The sequence below is a fragment of the Taudactylus pleione genome, unplaced genomic scaffold (assembly GCF_031769625.1).
Source record: "Taudactylus pleione unplaced genomic scaffold, aTauple2 ptg000282l, whole genome shotgun sequence".
Taxonomy (NCBI): Eukaryota; Metazoa; Chordata; class Amphibia; order Anura; family Myobatrachidae; genus Taudactylus; species Taudactylus pleione.
The window spans coordinates 15,214,684-15,235,731 of record NW_028284684.1 but is presented as its reverse complement, the minus strand read 5'-3'; the positions used below and the strand labels follow the sequence as shown (position 1 = coordinate 15,235,731).

Sequence of the window (21,048 nt, the reverse complement as noted above, 5' to 3'; positions counted from 1 at the left end):
ATGAACAATGGTCTCAGTTGTTGGGCTCTATAAGATACACTTCCCCTTGTGTTCGTTTTCAACAAATCCATTATTTTATTTTGCATAGGTCTTACCGGTCCCCTGTTTCTATTGCACGTATTGATATTAATGCTCCAACTAATTGCCCCATATGTCATGCTCTTGGTTGTGATTTTTGGCATTTGTTATGGGATTGCCCTAGAGTTAATGATTTTTGGACCTTGGTATGGTCTGATATACAGTTTACTTTCCCCTCGTTACCTCCCTTAGAGGCAAAACTTTGTTTATTCGCATTGGATATTGAGGAATTGTTTAATTCAAATATTTATCGTTATGTTTTAGGCTTATCCACTTTAGCAAAAGTAATTATTGCCCGTTCTTGGTGTGCTCCAGATCCTCCTGATATACACAAATGGAGGGCACTTGTTAATGATACCACTGATCATGAAAGGTATGTCTATACTAGTCGTAAAGCCCTCTCTAAATTTCACAAATTATGGGATAGATGGGCTCTTTCTTTCTTGGGCCTTCGCAAACCAATTGGTGATCCTTCCGTGTAATCTAGCCTCTTCTATTCTCCTTTTTCTTCCCCTTTTTCGTTTTTGCCCCGTTCTTTCTTTTGTTTGCTTCCCTATTGTTCCATTATTTTATTTTACTTCCATGCGCGAGCTGTTTATATGTCATATTTGTGATCTCAGGTTCGGTTTACTGCCGATTCTTCTTTGATTGTATATTTTGGTATTTAATTGTACCACTGTACTTTCCTTTTTATTGGCAACACTTATTTACTTGTTTATCGTTTTTTTGTTGTTTATAATATGTAGAAAATTTTCTAATAAAAATCTACATGATTTAAAAAAAAAAAGAAATACCAAATATGAGAACGACATGACAACGCTGCCAAGTCTGAAACTCTGCGAGCTGATGAGATGGCAAGAAGAAACAAAGTTTTGGCCGTCAGCCATCTGAAGCCCACCTTATCCAAGGGTTCAAAGGGATGCCCCTACAGTGCCCTGAGAACCAAAGACAATAGGGAAAAAATATGAGATATGGTAAGAACTTACCTTTGTTATCTCTATTTCTACGAAGTCCATAGGGTTCCACAGGATACCTTGGGGAATAGGTGATGACGTCAGGCATCGGGCACCATAGAGTTAAAGTTTTCAGCCTCCCAGGATGCACTAGGGTCCCCCTCCTATACCCCGCCCCTGAGCCAAGGCATCTCAGTTACGTACCAAGCCATAGGCCGGATGAGGAGAAGGAAGAGAGAGAAAAAAGATCTGGACACACACAAGAATCACATTCTCACCAGAGGGAGACAGAAAAACCGGTGACCAGAGTAAAGCCCATCTGCAGCACAGGTGCGACAGGGCGGGAGTCCTGTGGAACCCTATGGACTTCGTAGAAATAGAGATAACAAAGGTAAGTTCTTACCATATCTCACATTTTCTGCATCAGAATCCATAGGGTATCCACAGGATACCTTGGGGATGTCCCAAAGCAGTATCCTTCAAGGGTGGGGACGCTCCTGTGCTGAAAGGAGAATCCGCCACCCGAAGGAAGCATCCTGAAAGGCGAAGGTGTCAAACGCGTAATACCTCACAAAGGTATGGACAGAGGACCACGTGGCAGCCTTGCAGATCTGGACTGCAGAGGCACCACGTTGAGCTGCCCACGAAGGACCCACAGACCTAGTGGAATGAGCCCTCACAGAGGATGGAACCGGAAGGCCTTCATGAAGATAAGCTTCTGAAATGGCCATACGAATCCAACCTGCCAAAGTCTGCTTTGAAGCAGGCCAACCCTTTTTACTGAAGCCATAGAGGACAAGCAAGGCGTCCAACTTCCTAAACGAGGAAGTGCGGTCAAAATAAATCCTTAAGGCCCGCACAACGTCCAAAGTGGCATCACCCACTGACAGGTCAGGTGAGTTGAAAGCCGGCACAACGATTTCCTCGCTGATGTGGAAACTTGAAACAACTTTAAGGAAGGAATCCAGGACGAGTGCGCAGCACCGCCCTGTTCCTATGAAAAATCAGAAAAGGGGTTCTACAGGAGAGAGCCACTAAGTCAGAAACACGTCTGGCCGAAGCAATGGCCAGAAGGAAAAAATGTTTTAGCCGTCAGCCATTTAAGGTCCACTGAGCCAAGTGGTTCAAACGGCGATCCCTGGAGACCCCTCAGGACCACAGCTAAATCCCAAGGCGCCACCGGTGGAACAAACGGTGGCTGAATCCGAAGAACACCTTGCATAAAGGTGCGCACATCAGGGATTGCCGCAATCCTACGATGGAACCAGACTGACAGGGCAGACACCTGCACCTTCAGTGATGCAAGGCGAAGCCCATGGTCCAGTCCCGCCTGTAGGAAAGCTAACACTCTAGACAGACGGAACACCCGAGGGGCATAACCTCTCGGCCGATACCACTGGAAGAACATATGCCACACACGATGGTATATCCTTGCAGAAGATGGTTTCCGAGCCCTTAGCATAGTTTGCACTACAGAGCTGGAAAACCCCCTGGACCTTAACATGGCCGTCTCAACAGCCACGCAGTCAAAGACAGCAGAGTCAGGTTCGGGTGAAGACAAGGACCCTGTGACAGAAGGTCCGGTCGTAACGGCAACCGCAGAGGAATGTCCACGGACAGCCCCTGGAGGTCTGAGAACCAGTGCCGCCTGGGCCACGCGGGAGCTATCAACAGGAGCGTCCCTCCTTCCTGCTTGAATTTCCGGATTACCCGTGGAAGAAGGGAAAACGGAGGAAATAGATAAGCAAACCGGCATGTCCACTGGACGGACAGAGCATCCACCAGAGATGCCTTTTCGTCTCTTGTGCGAGACCTGTACACCGGCATCTTGTTGTTGTGCCGTGACGCCATGAAGTCGATCTCTGGAAGACCCCACCTGTCCACCAGAAGTTGAAAGACGTCCTGGTGCAGAGACCATTCCCCCCGGATGAACGTCCTGGCGACTGAGAAAGTCCGCCTCCCAGTTTAGGACTCCCAGGATGAATACTGCTGATATGGCTGGGAGATTGCGCTCCGCCCAAACCAGGATTCGGGACACCTCTACGAGCGCCGCCCGACTTCGGGTTCCTCCTTGCCAATTTATGTAGGCCACGGTGGTGGCGTTGTCCGACTGGACCTGCACGGGGTGACCTTGGAGAACCCGATGTGCCTGCTGGAGAGCATTGAAAACCGCGCGAAGCTCCAAGATGTTTATTGGAAGCTCTGTTTTGCCTGAAACAAGGGTGGACCCGTGACTGCTCCCCAGCCCCGAAGGCTGGCGTCCCTTGTCAACAGGACCCAATTCGCCACCCAGAATGGACGACCCTTGTTGAAATGGGTTGTCGCCAACCACCAGGCTAGGGACAGGCGAACCTCCGGAGTGAGCACCATCATCTGGGACTTTAGACTCTGAAGCAGTCCATTCCATTTGGACAGGATCAATTGCTGCAGAGGTCTGGAGTGAAACTGGGCATATTCAACCATGTCGAATACTGACACCATGGAGCCCAGTAACCTCATCGCCGAGTGCAGAGACACACGGCGACTCTGCAGACAACTGCAAACCTCAACTGTAAGGCAGAGATCTTTTCCCCCGTCACAAAGATCTTTTGCTGTCTGGAGTCCAATAAGGCTCCGAGGTGTAGAATCCTCTGAGACGGGATCAGGGTGGACTTCTGCCAGTTTATTAACAAGCCGTGCCGTTGCAGTACCGCAATCGTCAGATCCAAGTGCGCAGAAGGAGCTCTGGAGATCCTGCTACCAACAGAAGGTTGTCTAGGTATGGCAACATGCAGACTCCCTGCAGCCGCAGGGAAGCCGCCATGACCGCCATAACCTTGGTGAACACACGTGGTGCTGTCGCCAGGCCAAAAGGTAACGCCCGGAACTGGAAATGATCAATGCAGATTGCAAACCTGAGGAACTGTTGATGGCGTAAAAGAATAGGGACATGCAGGTAAGCGTCCTGTATGTCCAAAAACACCATGTAATCCCCAGGTTCCAGCGTCAGAATGATGGACCGTAGTGTCTCCATTGAAAAAACCTCAGCACCCGCAAGAACTTGTTGAGTGCTTTGAGGTTGAGGAACGGACGGTACGAACCATTGGGTTTCTGCACCAAAAACAAATTGAAATAGAAACCCTGGCCCCTCTGGGAGAATGGAACAGGCACTATAACTCCAGCCTGGAGCATAGTGTGCAAAACCTTCCACAGTTCCGTGGCTTTGTTCCGGTCTGATGGAAGACCCGTGGTGAAGAATCGGGATGGGAGCCTGTGCCGAAAGGAGAGGGCATACCCGTGAGAAAAAAAACACCTCGTGAACCCAATTGTATGTCGTGGTTACCGACCAACACTGGGCGAACTGCAGCAGGCGGCCTCCCACTTTGGGATCCCCCAAAGGGAGGCCCGAACTGCAGCAGACGGGAGACATGCAGATATGGCTGCCGCCAGCGTGGCTACAATTTTGTCCAGATCCAGACCAAATAGGACTTCTCCATTAAAAAGCAAAGCTTCCAAGCCCTTTTTGGAATCAGCGTCCGCCTTCCAAGATCGCAACCATAAGGTGCGACGAGCAGCTACAGCTGCCGAAGGAATCCGAGAAGTTAGGGTACTGATATCCAAAGCCGCTTCATTGATGTAAGTGATCGAATCTCGGAGATTGCCTACCAACTCGGTCTGTTCAGCCAAACAGTCGGAATCCAAAGACGCCTCCAAACTATCCGCCCAGCGCTCCATAGTTCTGGCTACCCAATAAATGCCCATAGCCGGCATGGCTAAACTCCGCTATTGGTACCTTACACGTAGTACACATAAGCTGGAGAGGAAAGTCACTCTCAGACATGATGGTAAGTATGTGACCCCTCTCACTGATACTTGTTAGTATAGTGGGATAACCACCCTGCAATCACCGCACCGCAAGGGCTTTAGCAGAAGAGCAGGGACAGTGAAATGGCTGACAGTAGAAAGTGAAAGTACAGGCAGCAGACGCTAGCAGAAGTCACATACAATGCAAAGAAATCAATTCCTGCACTATCAGCGCTGATCCTCAACTACGCAGACACAGAGCCTGGTAGGACACAGCGCTGCATACACAGACCTGTTACCAACGGAGGAGAGGTATGCCGGGGGACCCAGACCACGATGCCACCAATCATCAGCGTCCAGCAGCGCTCACCATGCTTCAGCAAAGATGGTCGCCGAGGAGCAGAAAGGAGGCCGGCCTGGGGGAGGAGCGCTGCCACAGGGCCAGTCAGCAGATGCAGAGAGGGCTGTGTGCAGCGGGGGAAGCGCCGGCTGTGTACAGGGAAGGCGCGCTCCCCTGGCCTGCAATTAACCCCTGGGACGCCGCAGCGCTACCGCTCAGCCGTGGTCCGCTGTCCCAGGGGGTAGTGGAAGCGCAGGTTAGTTATTGGCTCCATGCTGCAGCCAGTCCCCAGGGAGCCCCCTGCCTGGGGACTCTGGACCATGTGCTCAGCAGGGACCCACCACGGGACCCCGCTTGCTTACCTGCTGCCCCCTTGAATCCGGCCATGGTCCCAAACATCTGGGGTCACCGCTAGCTGTGACCCCAGATGCTTACCAGAATCCCCGGATCAGTACCGGCGTTCTGGTACAGCCGGGGGTGTAGGGAAGACAGCATGGACGTCAGCATTGATTCTTTTTTTCTCTCTCTTCCTTCTCCTCCTCCGGCCTATGGCTTGGTACGTAACTGAGATGCCTTGGCTCGGGGGCGGGGTATAGGAGGGGGACCCTAGTGCATCCTGGGAGGTTGAAAACTTTAACTCTATGGTGCCCGATGCCTGACGTCATCACCTATACCCCAAGGTATCCTGTGGATACCCTATGGACCCTGATGTAGAAATGAATGTTGCAATCGTAGAACCCCCAGAAATAATGTTCTAACATCCAGCAGCGGAGCAATCTTACACTGGAACCAAACTGTCAAAACTGCCGAAACTTGGACTCTCAAGGGAGACAGGCGAAGACCTAAGTCTAGTCCAGCTTGGAGAAAACAAAGTACTCTTGATACCTTGAATATCTTAGGGTCATATCTCCTGTTGGAACACCACAGAAAGAATGACCGCCAAATCCTGTGATAGATATGAGCAGAAGCTGGCTTCCTTGCTTTCAGCATCGTCTGTATCACTGAAAGAGAAACCCCTTGGCCTTTAAGACGGAAGACTCAAGAGCCAAGGCGTCAAAGCCAGCCTAGGTAAATCCTGGTATTGACAAGGACCCTGCATTAACAGGTCCTGCTGCAAAAGCAGTGGAAACGGACTGTCTATGGATAGACGTGTCAGATCTGAAAACCAATGCCTCCTGGGCCAGGCAGGGGCTATTAGTATCATCCTGTCGCCTTACTGTTTGAATTTTCTTACGACCCCTGAGAAGAGGGAGATTGGAGGAAATGGGTATGGCAACCTGAAGTTCCATCCCATCTCACCGCCATGAGCGTCCACGAAGGCTGCTGAGGGGGCCCTTGATCTGGACCCATGCCTGGGGACTTTGTGGTTGTGACGTGATGCCATGAGGCTGTGTTCTCCCCAGGCTGTTTTTTTGCGGGCGCATCGCCCAGCAGAAACGGCCTACCGCCCGGCACTTCCCCCCCGCCCCAATGCACCGCATACCCGGTCACCCTCAATGTGTTCTTTTTGCCACGGACACGACGCCGAGCTGCGCCGACGTCACGTTCTTCACATTGGAGGCTCAGTGTCCGCCGGCAACAAGGACATGTTAGTGAAGGTTCCAGGTGACGGGACACGGCACATTGCAGCAGGGGGAGGTGCCGGGCAGGGGACACGGCATTGGGTCAGGGGAGAGTGTTGAACAGGTGATGTGGCATTGGGGCTGGAGATAGTTGTCCATCACAGTCCAGGGGCGGTGTCAGGTTGGAGGGCAAAGATCCCTCCTCCTGTATAACATTTCAGGCGGGAACAGTCACCTGAACTGATTAAAGAGAGCCTGCAAGTGGGGCCAGTATCTGTAGAGCTGTATATTCTGTGTAGCCTGCAAGTGGGGACAGTGTCTGGGCCTCTAGGAAGAAGAGAATATATAAATTGTTATTTCAAGTTTAAATCATTATAAGATCAGGATTTAAAACATTTTATTATTGCGAAGGGCCCCACCTGGCTACTTCTGGATGCCACCCGGCAGGAAAAAATTTCTGGGGAGAACACGGCTTGAGGTCTACGTCCGGTATCCCCCACCTGTCCACCAGGATTTGAAATACCTCCAGATGAAGAGCCCATTCTCCAGCGTGCATGTCCTGGCGACTTAAGAAGTCGCTTTCCAGTTGAGAACCCCTGGGATGAATATTGCTGGAAGATGGCATTCTGCCACTTCTTCCATGGCTGCTGGACTTTGTGCGCCTCCCTGATGGTTTAAGTAGGCCACTGCTGTCGCATTGTCAGACTGAACCTGGACAGGCCTGCCTTGTAGAAGGTCCTGTGCCAAAATGAATGCTTTGTGCACTGCCCGAAGCTCCAATATATTTATTGGCAGGTGACTTTGTCTGTCACTGCTCCCCATCCTCGCAGACTTACGTCGTGGTGAAAAGTACCCATTCCGGGATCCATAACGGATGACCATTGGTTAAATGAGTCGTCTCCAGCCACCAGGCTAGGGAGAGGCGTACCTCCAGCGAGATGTGTACTATCTGGGTTTTTATCCGCTGATACTGACCATGCCACTGGGCCAGGATCCACTGCTGCAGGGACCTGGAGTGGAACTGGGCATAAGTCACCATGTCGAATGTGGCTACCATGGAGCCCAGCACCTGCATCGCCAATGCACTGACACTGTTTGTTTGCAAAGCAGTTTGTGCACACGAGCCTGTAGTGTTACAATCTTGTCCTCTGGAAGAAGAATCCTCTGTCCCAGAGAGTTTAGCCATGCCCCTAAGTGCACCATCTGCTGAGTTGGAGAAAGTGACGACTTCTTCCAATTGATTACCCAGCCTTGCTCTTGTAAACAGACAATGATCATCTGTAGATAGCATTGTAACCTCTCCTGAGATTGCGCCAATATCAGGAGGTCGTCTAGATATGGCAGTATCCGGACTAACCGCCATTATCTTGGTGAATACCCGAGGGGCTGTGGCAAGCCCGAAGGGTAGAGCCTGAAACTGATAGTGTTGCCGATCTACTGCCAACCTGAGAAAGGCTTGGTGAGATTTTGAAATCAGGACATACAGATATGCATCTTGTATGTCCAGGGAGACCATGAAGTCCCCAGGCTCCATTGCCAACACAACTGACCGTAGGGTTTCCATACGGAATTTGGGCACTTTGATAAATCTGTTGAGAGATTTTAGATTCAATATAGGGCGGTGTGACCCATTGGGTTTTTGAATTAAACACACAATTGAATAGTAACCCCTTCCCTGTTGCATCACAGGGACAGGGACTATAACACCTGATTTCAGGAGGGCTCCAATAGACTCCCGGTAGGCCGCGGCGCTGACCGGGTCTTAGGAAAAGTTGTGCCCACAAACCTTTGGAGGGGGGTGCCTGAGAAACGTGATGGCATAAACCTGAGCGACTAGCTCTCGTACCCAGGCATCTGGAGTGGTCTGATGCCAGGCTTGAGTAAACTGCAAGAGTCGGCCCCCAACCCTGACATCCTCAAGGGGGAGGCCCGCCCCATCAGACAGTGGACTTACCATCTGGTATGGCACTGTGGCGTTTGGCCGACCAAGTCCCTTTGGGCTGTGTCATCTTGCCAATTTGTTTGGCTGAGGACTTGTTCTTTGTCCTACCTTGTGGACGAAAGGACCGATATGGCCACCACTTAGAGGTAGATGTGGATGGCAATTCCGCTGACTTTGGCGTTGCCAAGGAAGTCATTATGTCATCCAAACCTGGACCAAACAGTACCTTCCCTATGAAGGGCAATGATTCTAGAGTCTTCTTGGACCCTGCATCTGCCTTCCAGGTTTTAAGCCAGAGAGACCTACGAGCTGCCACCGAGTTGGCCGAGATCCTAGACACTAGGACACCTGCGTCAATCCCCGCCTCCACCATATACATAGCTGCTTCTTGCATCTGACTAAGAAGAGACCGCTGATCTCTAGAGGGGTCATCCATAGACACCTCTAGCGCCTTAATCCACTCCTCCATAGCCATAGCTACCCAGGCTATAGCCATAGCTGGCCTGGTAAATAGCTCCCGATAACGAAAACATTGATTTTAAATGATTGTCAATCTTTCTATCGATAACCTCTGTTAACGAGGATGCTGCTGCGATGGGCAACGTATGGCTTTTGATCAGCCTTTTCATGTGCGCATCTATTATTGGTGGAATTTCCAATTTATCACATGTCTCTGGAGCAAATGGATATCGAGAGGTGAAATTCTTAGTGGCCTGCAAATGCTTATTAGGAGTCTCCCACGCTTCAGCCATAAGATTCGTCAGTTGCCTAGACTGAGGAAAATAATCTTTAGACACAGACTGACGCCTAAAGACTGGCTCATCATCCGTCAGAGCAACTTCCTCTACCTCCTTTATGTTGAGGCCAGTTCTAACTCCTCTAACCAGTGAGGGAACATCCACAACTTGATAATTCTCTATTTCATAGACCGATTCAGCGCTCTGAGTCTGATGAGGTAATTGAGTCAATATGTGACACCTGACGAGACCTGCTTCTTTATCCCCATTGGCTTCTACATCTGAGAAGAGACTGAGGATGGCAATACACTCTGACTAGAGTGAGCTGCAGAGTAATCCCAACAGGGATTCATAGGGCATATATGCAGGATGGTGCATAGGCTGTGGGTACCCTGCAGCCTGGGGTACGGATTGTGGTACCATGGCCGGAGCTTGCACCTCAGTAGCTTTGAATAGGACAAAACTTGAGGTGCAATAGCCATCTTTTGTGGCTCTATTATTGGTACAGATGTATTAGACATATCCTATAACAGTGGTAGCCAACCCTGGTCCTCAAGAGCTACCAACGGTGCATGTTTTGCAGTTCTCACATAATCACAAGTGATATAATTAGCTCCACCTGTGGATCTTTTCAAATGTGTTAGTTAGTAATGAATACACCTGTGCACCTGCAAGGAGGTCTGGAAAACGTGAACTGTTGGTAGCTCACGAGGACAGAGGTTGGCTACCCCTGTCCTATAATAATCTACAACATCTACTACATATTCCATCAACATCCTGATTAGACAGGCTTGTAGAACAGCATTTGCAAGATAAACCAACTGATTAGCTCGCCTCCTGCTCATTACCTTCAGCCGTATTATATCAATGGTATAAGGTACACAGTATACATGCAAAAAATGGCTTTGTATCAATGACACCCCCCCACACACACACACACCGTCAGATGGATGAGGAGAAACACAGTGATAGCTTGAAAACGACAGGTAGTGTACAAGCAGCAGCAACTAGCATACAGTCACATACAATGCATGAATATGCATGATTACAACAGCAATCTGATCTATGATCAACTAGCCAGCCCCAGTGGGGTGATTGTAGGATATAGAGCACACTATATGCCAAACCTGACAGAGAAGTGATATAGTAAACAGATCAGCCTCTGAGAACACTGCCGCAGCACTGCCAAACACTCAACTGCATGTGTCTCACCCTGAGGCGGTCACTTTATACCAGACACCGGAGTTCCAAACCGGAAGTCTGACGGGATGCGCCTGGGGGGGTGGGGGGGCAAGCGCTAATCTCCCCATGGCTGTGATTTTGAATGGCCGGGTACGCTGTACTACAAGGTGGCAGGACACAACCTAGTGCGCTCTAGTGCGTCCTACCACCCGTCCCCAGCAGCAGACAATATGGTTCCAGTCGCCTTGTGAGGACCGTTCTGCACACACAGCCCCCCTGGTGCGTCTCAACACCAGAGGTAAGGGACCGCTTAGCGCACTGACCTGCAACTCCATTCCCCGACTGCTGTCGCAGGCCACTACCCAGCCCCGCTGAAAACCCAGTAGCACAAGGCAGATGCTGGTGTTGTCAGTGTCAGCGGAGGAAGTTGGAGCCACAGTGCAGGCGTCTTTTACGGCGCCTAGCACCGCAAAGCTCTGTAAATAAAATAAAAAAAGCTTTAGACTGCCTGAGCAGTCCTACTGTTAAAACAGGTGCACTTTCCATGCACCAAACGAAACAACTGAATGCCTGTGGCTGGGGTATATAGGGAGGGGCACCAGTGCTTGCTGGGAGCTTTAAAGCTTTGCTGTTTGGTGCATTGGATGCTATCCAACTATATATCCCAAAGTAATTCCTGTGGACCCTATGGAACCCGAAGAAGAAATATGGGATAACTGTGGATCTACCGATAGGAGGAGTGGTAGCAAAATGCTTACATCCGCCAGATATCATCATACATATAAAGGTATCTTTATTACTTCCCAGGTGTTCAGGCAAACCAATAATTGTATCTTTAATCACCACGTGTTATTCATGCCATCACATGTATGCTTACATGAGCTGAATTGATGATCCGCACTATTTGGGGTACTGAGGACAGAGTTTAAGAACCTGTGGCTTAAGTTCAAAAATAACATGTCATTGGTTGTTAGAACCAATAATGGCCTCAAATTAAAATATTTTTTTTCACCCAAATAATAAAAGCATTGAAACATAAAATAATTGCTTCATTATCATTTTTATTTATTTTTAATTTGACTAAAAAGTACCCCCAAATCACCTTTTTCCTACTGTCTTTTTTTTTGCAATTTTTGATATATTCCTTTGTAACAAAACAAAAAAAAAAAAAGTTTGCTTTATATAATTTTTTTACTTTAAAAAAAAAAAAATCAGCCATTTAATGTTAAATAAAAAAAAAATAATATATATATATATATATATATATATATATATATATATTTATTTATTTTTTATTTGGGACAGTAATAACCATTATTACTGTTATCTAGGGCCAAATGTAATAGGGTGAGAGTTTAGAAAATGTGAGAGTTTGGCAGTAAAACTCTCACACTAATACATTGATCAAGTTGTATTTCCAACACGGGAGACACCTGGATGAGAGTTGAAATCTTTAGGGTTTTCTGAGTCTGAAAAACATGCGAGTTTCCATGTTCTGTGACTTTACTACATTGGCAGAGTTTAAAAATAAGAATTTCTCTCACATTTTCTCAACTCTCATCCTATTACATTTGGCCCCTATAATTTTTTTTTTTTTTGAGGATGGGCAGGGGTACAGAATTTTTTCCTTTAATTTCCTGAGGGGTGTGGTATAAGAGATAGACAGTAATTAGACAATGTTTAGATAGACACCAGATGTTAGACAGTCCATAGTTAGACAGGGAAAAAAGTTAGACACAAACAAGTCAGACACATTAAAGTTACACATGTTAAAAGTTCGACAGGGTCAAAAGTTCAACATGAAAAAGATCGACAAAAAAATGGTCGACAATTTTTTGTTTTGTTTTGTAGCCCTAATCTTCACCCTAACCCTCCCCTTGGTGCCTAACCCTAACCCTCCAGTAAGCGCCTAACCTTAACCCTAAAAAACAACAAAAAAATGTGTGAACCATTTTTGTGTCGATCTTTTTCACGTCGAACTTCTGACACTGTCGATCTTTTGTACCTGTCGAACTTTAACTTTAATGTGTCTGACTTTTGTCTGTGTCGAACTTTTATCCTTGTCTAACTATAAACTGTCTAACATCTGGTGTCTATCTAGACAATGTTTAACTAATTACTGTCTGTCTATAGTCGGAACCCATATTTCTGTTTATCCTAATGAACTGCACATTCCAAGACGAGTGATATCTTTGTAAAACCTATTCCCCAAATAGATTTCTTATATAACAGGACCTTGAAACGGGATGTAGTTTATATCCCGGCTGTTGGGATGCCAACGCTTAGAATGCCAACGCCAGAATCCCGGCGGTAAGGGTTAGCACTAGGGTTAGGCTGCGGTTTGGTTAGTTTTAGGCTATGGGGAGGAAGGATTAAGAGTAAGGTTAGGATACTTACCTGCAGGTCTCTGTATCCTAACCCTGTTGGGATTCTGAGCTCTGGCATACCGTTCCCAATTGTTGAAACCGGCATTGAAAGACGTTGTGCTCTGTTATATTGTTAGCAGGAAAACACACACCCTTCATCTCTTTATATTGAAAAATTAATGAAAAGATGACCAAAGCATTTAACTTCAAAGTATCACCAGAACAAAAAACGCTCTGTCACAATGACCAAACACACATCCATCTATAGTGCTGGGTAAAAACTGTCCGTGCTACCTCATAATAATCAACAAATCAGAAGCCAGTCAGGAAACACTGAGTCATTCCAACTTCCAAGGAGGTGAAATATATCTGAAAACTGCTGGTATCCAGGGAAAATAAATAAATTAATGAAAATACTGTATGAAGGATGCATACAATTTGGGCTCTCTCATTAATAAAAGAGCAGCAAGTGTCAGTTGACAATATAAACAGCCCTTAGAAAGGACTAATGACTACGAATACTTTAAAATAAAAAACACAACAACTGGACCCGTGGCAAGGCCTATAATTTCTGCATCATTGGATGAAAAACAATGACGCAAATGGACAATAACAAAGCAAAACATTAGTTCCAAGAAAAAAAAAGCAGGAGCTGTAAATAGTGAAACCAGGGTAATGTCTCACTCATGCTAATACAATCCAACTTACCTTTCTTGGCAGTTTCCATCTCCTCTTCTGTCCAACGTGAACTTTCATTCATTTCCATGGCAGCTGCAAAGCAGACAACAAAATGTAAAATATCATATAGAATATATTACTGTGAGATATATATATATATATATATATATATATATATATATATATATAAATATATACACACACACACACATACAATGAATGTAGACATACTTATGACTAACGGGAACAAGACAGTGTAAAACACAGGGAAGCAATTTAAGGTCAAGTATTAATTACACAATGAGATCTGGGGGCTTCAACTGAGAGATACTCTTGCTAGCGCGTATTGTAGAAATTCAGTTTCTCAGGCTGAAAGCATTTGCTACCATTCCACTTCTAATGGCCCATGAAAGAGAGAGCAATGGGCTGCGGGCATTTAGAGTACCTCACTGATTGGACCATGATAAAACATGAGCAGTTCACATAAAGGACAAATATGGGACAAGAAGGGGGGAAAGTTGCAGAGACAATTAAAAATAGCAGTGCTCTTCATGTAGAGAGTTTGCTGCTGCAGGCCTGTTACAACTATTAGGCCTGACCCTTCGGGGGAACATCATTTACAGTTCAATGCACTAGATTTCAGTTGGCATCTCTCTGGCACATCACTAGTAATTTTAATTCATGAGACTCCCTATAGCCACAAGACGACAAGGGATAGGGCACCAGCAGCTTATGTCTGCCATTCTGTGTGATGGAGAGACACAGAACCCACATTACACTGCTGCAGAACAGCATTACAGCAAAGCTAGTAAACTACAACAGCAACAGATGGCTTTCTGTCTAATAGAAACTTAGTCATTTATTGAATGCCGGCATAGCGCAGCATCATTAAATTACAACACTAAAGTCCGTTTTTGCGGGGGGGGGGGGAAGGGGGGGGGGGGGTTGGGCGGGGGGGTTAAATTAAAATAGGTCCTATTTATAAATGCTATTTATTTGTAAAAAAAAGGTTTTAAAAAATGTTATGCATATGATCCCCATATGATTGGTCTGATTAGTGGCCAAATTATAATTAAACATTATGGAGTCTATCATGCGATTTTAGCATACATTTTTGTTTTATTCATGGAAATAAGCATTATGGGCCATATTCAATTTGGGAGCGAAAAGTCCGTGCTGGACTTTTCGATCCACATCGCAGCTTTTCCGGGGATAGAGTATCGGGCGCGTGCCCGCTTTATCCCCGTATTCAATTAGAAATCAACGAAAACGTGAGCCGGTGGAAAGGTAAGTATCGCCAAAAAAAGGGAATTTTCAGGAAATATTCCAGGGACCCCCTAAAGATGTCTAGACATGGGGGATCACTATGGGTACCCCCATTTTTACCTGCTGAAGGAAGTCGGGGTTTCTAATAGCCGCGGTAGGTGGATATTTGCGGCTATGAAGAAGGGGTGAAGAATAGCACCTCGATTTTTTTTTTGTAAAAATAACTATTGCGATCAAATTTGGGGTACATAAAAAAAAAAAATGCTTACCCCCATTTTCAAGTCCCTAAAATGATTTTTAAAAATTCTGCAAAAATGCACCTGCCGCTAGTCCCGCAATGAAGAAAACACCTGCTGCATACTTTGGAACCCCTCTAAATTTAATTTGGCTATTTTAGAAGTGTGTTCCCTTTTTTTTTTTTTTTTTTTTTTAAACCCCAAAAACAAAGTTAATTTTTTGGGGTATCCTGATTTATTTATTTATTTATTTTTTAACACAGTTTATTTTAAAATGACATTCCCAGGGGTGCAGGCTATTTTTTTTTAAGCCTGCACCCCTGAACTCCAATTCTGCACTTTTTTTCGCCACCTATTTCAGTGGTGAAAAGTTATCCCCGTTTTTTTCCAAAGACTTTTCGAACCTGCGAAAAGTCTTTGAAATTGAATACAGGGCTAATAGAAATAGGCGAAAATGACGAACATCGGCGATGAATTATCGCCGATTCCGACATTTCACACCAAATTGAATATGGCCCCATATGTGCATTGTTTATAAATTAACAAATAGAAGGAGCACTAAAAATGTACCCCAACATTTCTGATTTACCAAAGCACGTACGTATTCATTAATACTGACTTTGCTGTTGGTTGGAACACTCATTTATGTTCCCTACACTACAATGTACGTGCTGATATACATTGTTCTTTCTGTGACTTTTTCAATAAATACATTAAAAATGTATTCACAGTTCTTAAATGAAACGCTCCAACCACACTTTGTGTTGCGTTTATGGGAGGCTCCTCCTTAGGATTATCACTATTAATTTTAGTTTGTTGCTGGAGTATAAAGATTGCTGGAGGCTGGGTAGTAAAATTTAAACTGGATTGAGTGAAGGTGTTAAACAGAGCCTGATTAAGACTAAATGGGGTTCTAGGCAAGATACTGGTTTGGGCCCATTTACCCTTCCACATTACAGTAATCCAGGCACCTCAGTACCCACTGGTCTCTAGTTAGGAGATTACAATGCTTAATGGATGATCTGGTTCTGGTTTTCAGTGAAAATTACTATTAGACAGATGTATTAAGGTAAGAGTAGGATTCCCAAGGAGTATGGAAGTCCCAAGTGGACATCTGCTGTAACACAGGGATTCCATTCAAAGTTTCTTAGGGTGGTTACCCACAATTTTAGTTGTGCTAAAATATTTAATATTCAGTAACTAATGAATGCTAATGTTATTCAGTACAAGTATCTATTTTCCCAACAATTAAAAAAAAAATTGTATTTAACTCACTTGATTATTTTCACATGTATAATCACAGTCAAAGTGGTTCCATTTTTATTTTTAACTAGCTCTGAAGAATTTATTTAAGTACATAATATATTTAATGAATATTACAGACTATACATTTAAGTCACAGTTTTTAAATATTTGTATCTAGGGATTTTATTCACGGTTAATTTTTGGCTCCCGAAATACTAGGGAGGCCAATCCTGGGATCGGCGAGAACCCAAGATTTTGGCCTACAAATGGCAGAATATGAATCCCGGGATTGGAGCTTCCAATCCCGGGATTTCTAAATTAGTGAGCGCAGGATTTTTTTGAGCTGTTTATTTTATTTTTTTTAATGCCAGGCAACGTTGAGCACCTGCAGCACTTGCTTAGACACTGCCTAGCTACACGCAGTGACAACAGAGGTCATGTTGCGCAGCCCCACAATGGCCTACCCCTTCAGCCAGCGCCCGGGATTGGAAAAAATTACCCGGGATTGGCTTCCCTACAAAATACTGTACCTGGGATTATAAACATTAAATTATGGGTATTACAAGATTCTGTAGGTGTGTCTCTCTGACCCAAGTCAAGATGATGTGAGGCAAGTTGCCATATGAGAGAGAGAGAGAGGCAGGAAGCACACAGCAAGTCTAAGCAGCACAGGATAATAATAGGAGTGATCTGGGCTCACACAGTACAGCAGGTTGAGCTGCAAATATTTGTCACAGAAGGGACAACTCCTTACTACCCATAACCAGATTAAAAAAAGGCAGCTATGTTTGCATTATGGCAACACAAATCTGGCCCCACTCCCTCTTTGCATATTCCCCCTCAAGGATCTGTAACAGACCTGTTTCCACCCATGCACTCCGTCCCCCTCTCCGCAGTCTGTCCAGTCTCCCTTGCAGTGGGAGCTGTTGGGGTGTGCACCCAGGCTTCCACTGCGTGCGCATCAAGGAGACGGGACAGACCTTACACAATTACTATGTATATATAAATATATATCTAGACACCCATCAGCCATAACATTAAAACCACTGACAGGTGAAGTGAATAACATTGATTATCACGTTACAATGGCACCTGTCAAGGTGCCATTGGCAAAAAGTAGGCAGCAACACTCATGAACTGTAATGGCAGAGTTTGGGAAACTCTGCCCTAAACATGTATTAATATTTTAACTTAAATGAGCAATAAGTGAAATGATTGAGACTGACCTCGAAATATGGGCAATTCAACTACTCCACACATTCAGTGCGGGTGCAGTAGTGCATTTAATAAGATGAAATGGATTCCATTCCCAGACTGATTTTGAAATGCTGGGAATTTCAGGATTACAGAGACCCAATGCCTGGGATTGTGACTAGGAGCTACTATTCCTCATACACAAAGTGAGAGACCTATCAAGATCCACTCTACGTAGCATTGTTTAATGGATCACATTTATCTGCTTAAATCTCCTTGCGGCTTGATCTACGTTGGGATGACAGCATGCGGGACGTATGGCCAACCACCGTAGTTATATCAGGCAAGTCGTGACCACTTTAGGTAGGTACTAATTACTGTAAACCGGGAATATCCCACAAGCCCTGTTATTTTGGAGATGCTCTGACCGAGTCATCTAGCCATCACAATTTTGCGCCTGTCAAAGTCACTCTGATCCTTACACTTGCCCATTTTTCCTGCCTCTGACACACAAACTTCAAGAACTCTAGTTTAGTGTATGGTAAAATCTCAAGGTGTACCTTGTCGTCATCCTAATATCCACATAAATTTAAAATAGAGCATTACAAGGTCTTAAAATGCCAATAAATCAAAAATTCAAGTTGATACATCATAAAATGAAGACCAGAAACATTCACACACATTATTTTATAGGCTCTGGTCCATGTTGACATGATAGCATCACACAGTTGCTGTATATTAGCCAGCTGCACATTCATGCTGCCTATCTCCCATTCCACCACATTCCAAAGGCGCACTAGTCGATTAATTGCCGATTGAGGGTTCCTACATTGGTGTACTGTATCGTGATCTCCAAATCATGTTTGTGGAAGCAGCTTTAGAAGAAGTGTATGTTTTGTGAGGGTGTGGTATAAAAGGTCGACAGAAGGTCAACTGGTTCTGAAGGTCGACAGTAAAAAGGGTAACATTGTCATTAGGTCGACCATAACTCTCTGTAGACATGTATGTAGGTCAATAGGGTAAAATATGGTCGACATTTAACATGTTGACACTAAAATTCGACACATTGTTTTTTTTATATTTTAGCCTAACCCTAAAAACTAAGAAAAATACATGTCGACATGTTAAATTTCGCCCTTTTGACTATTGGCCATTTAACGCTTAGTTTCGTATGTGAAGATCCAAGATGATCAGCAGATTCTGAAATACTCGTACAACAGAATCTGACACCAACAATCATTACATGGTCAAAGTGACCACATTTCTTTCTCATTCTGGTTTTGTCATATAAACAGAACCTCTGCATGCTTATGTGCATTGAGTTGTTGCTATCTGATTAGATATTACCATTAAGGAGCAGTATAAAACACACTGATAGCTGTTTTATATATGGCTTGTTTTATTTAATGACTCTTTGTTCTAGCATAATTTTACAGCAATGAGGTCATGGGTTCAATTCCCACCATGGCCCTAACTGTGTGGAGTTTGTATATTCTCCCTGTGCTTGCGTGGGTTTCCTCCAGGTACTCCAGTTTCCTCCCACATTCCAAAAATATACTGGTAGGTTAATTGGTTCTCCATAAAAATTAACCCTTGTGTGTGCGCATGCAGTAGGGAATATAGAGTGTAAGCTCCACTGGGGCAGGGACTGATGTGAATGGCCAAATATTCTCTCTGTAAAGCAATGCAGAATATGTGTGCGCTATATAAATAACTGGTAATAATAATATACATACCTTTCAGTAAATATATTCTATGTTATTTAAAGGAGTCACAGCAGTGTGCTGTGCTACGCTGCCATCAATGCATGTGGTCAGTAACTACTGAAAGTCAATAGGAGGGAAAGCAGTAATAGAAAAATAAAAGTGTCTTGCGCTTATTGTTTTTAGCAGCTCAAACAAGAGGGGTCAATGATAAAAATGTTAATATTGAGCGCTGTGACAGATAAAATAACAGACATAATAATCACATATAGAGAATAATGTTTATAGTCTTTTCAGACAGAAGTATGGGAGTTGGTGATTTTAAGCAGCAATGTCCAGATGGTTATCCGCACCTAGTGACAGTCCGCAGTGCCAGCACTTCCTCTAACTGTCCCTACCTTCCTACTGGTGATGTATTCCTTCTCTCTCAGTGGATTCCTCCTCTCGACAGAGTCCCGCAAGTGTTGGAGAGCCGCGACGCTGGATAGCGATGTCAGACACCGAGCGGCTCCGTCGGACTTGGCAGTGGACTTGCAAATCGATCTCACTCTGCTCGCCTTCAATATCCTACGCGTTTCGGACCCGTTGGTCCTTTCTCAAGAATGGGAGTGGTCTATTCTTTACTTTCTTAATAAAGTTTAACCATAAATAAGAGCAGTTTATTAACCGCCCGGCACCTGACATCACTATCTAGCGTTACGGCTTTCTAACACTGCCGGGACTCTGTCAAGAGGAGGGATCCCCCGAGATAGAAGGAATACATAACCGGTAGGAAGGTAGGGACAGTTAGAGGCGGTGTTGGCACCACGGACTGTTACTAGGTGCGGGTAACCATCGGGACATTGCTGCTTAAAATCACCAACTCCTATTAGTCTCTATGTGTGATTATTGTTGCCTATATGTTATTTTATCTATCACAGCGCTCAATATTAACATTTTTCTTAGGAGAGAAAGCAGTGATTTAGGAAGAACAGAGATTTATTAGGTTGGTGGTACTGAGTGTACACTGTATAAGGTGCAAACACAATCACATAATTTTAGGTGAGTGCACTGAGGATGCAGCAACACAGCACAGAGAGTACATGCATCCGCAAATGTAAACATTAAGGATAAATAGTAACACCGATCTAGTGCACCAGTGATATCACAAATTCATGGAAGAGGCATACATATTGTGGCCTCTTATGTCATATCGTCACATAAAATATCCATCAACAATACAGAGATTTACAGTATGCACTTGAACTATGCTTAATACGGCAAACAATGGTATCAAACTTATTTGATAAAGCATGACTTCGGGTTAGAGAGACAAATTAAAAGCAGCCCAGTAATCAACTGGTATGTTCACAACGTGAATCACTCTATCACTGTTGTACGCATACAGGAAGAGAAGTTATACGGACACAAAGCAAACCATCTGCAATTAAACGAACATTCTGTGCCAGTCAAGAACACCGAATCTGTTTAACTCATAGATGAACACAAATCTTTTCACATAGGATATAATGGAGCTCACCATTTACACAGATTGCAAACTTTTAATATTCAGATTGTGGTCTCATCTGAACAATTTGTCTAAGTGCTTTCATCACAATTAATGATGATGGATTAGGATTCAGTGACAACTATTAGAGAGATAGCCGCTCTTACATTGTACGAAGTGTTTGATTATGTATCACCTCTCTGGATCAAGGCCATCTCTGCTTTAAGAGTTTACAGTAAATGAGCATCATCTTATCAATCTTTGGTGCCTGCTACAGCTAAAAGTAATATACTGAGC

At 44.9% G+C, this 21,048-nt stretch overlaps 1 protein-coding gene across 14 annotated transcripts in view; it reads right to left on the bottom strand.

Moving 5' to 3' along the window:
* Positions 1-21,048, bottom strand: part of NCOR2 (nuclear receptor corepressor 2) — a 535,580-nt gene that overhangs the window by 138,454 nt on the left and 376,078 nt on the right. For all 14 annotated transcript variants that reach the window (XM_088482142.1, XM_088482138.1, XM_088482137.1 and 11 more), the window contains one exon: positions 13,652-13,714. In XM_088482142.1, coding sequence (XP_088338268.1) covers positions 13,652-13,714 — 63 coding nt within the window. The remainder of the gene's footprint in view (positions 1-13,651; positions 13,715-21,048) is intronic.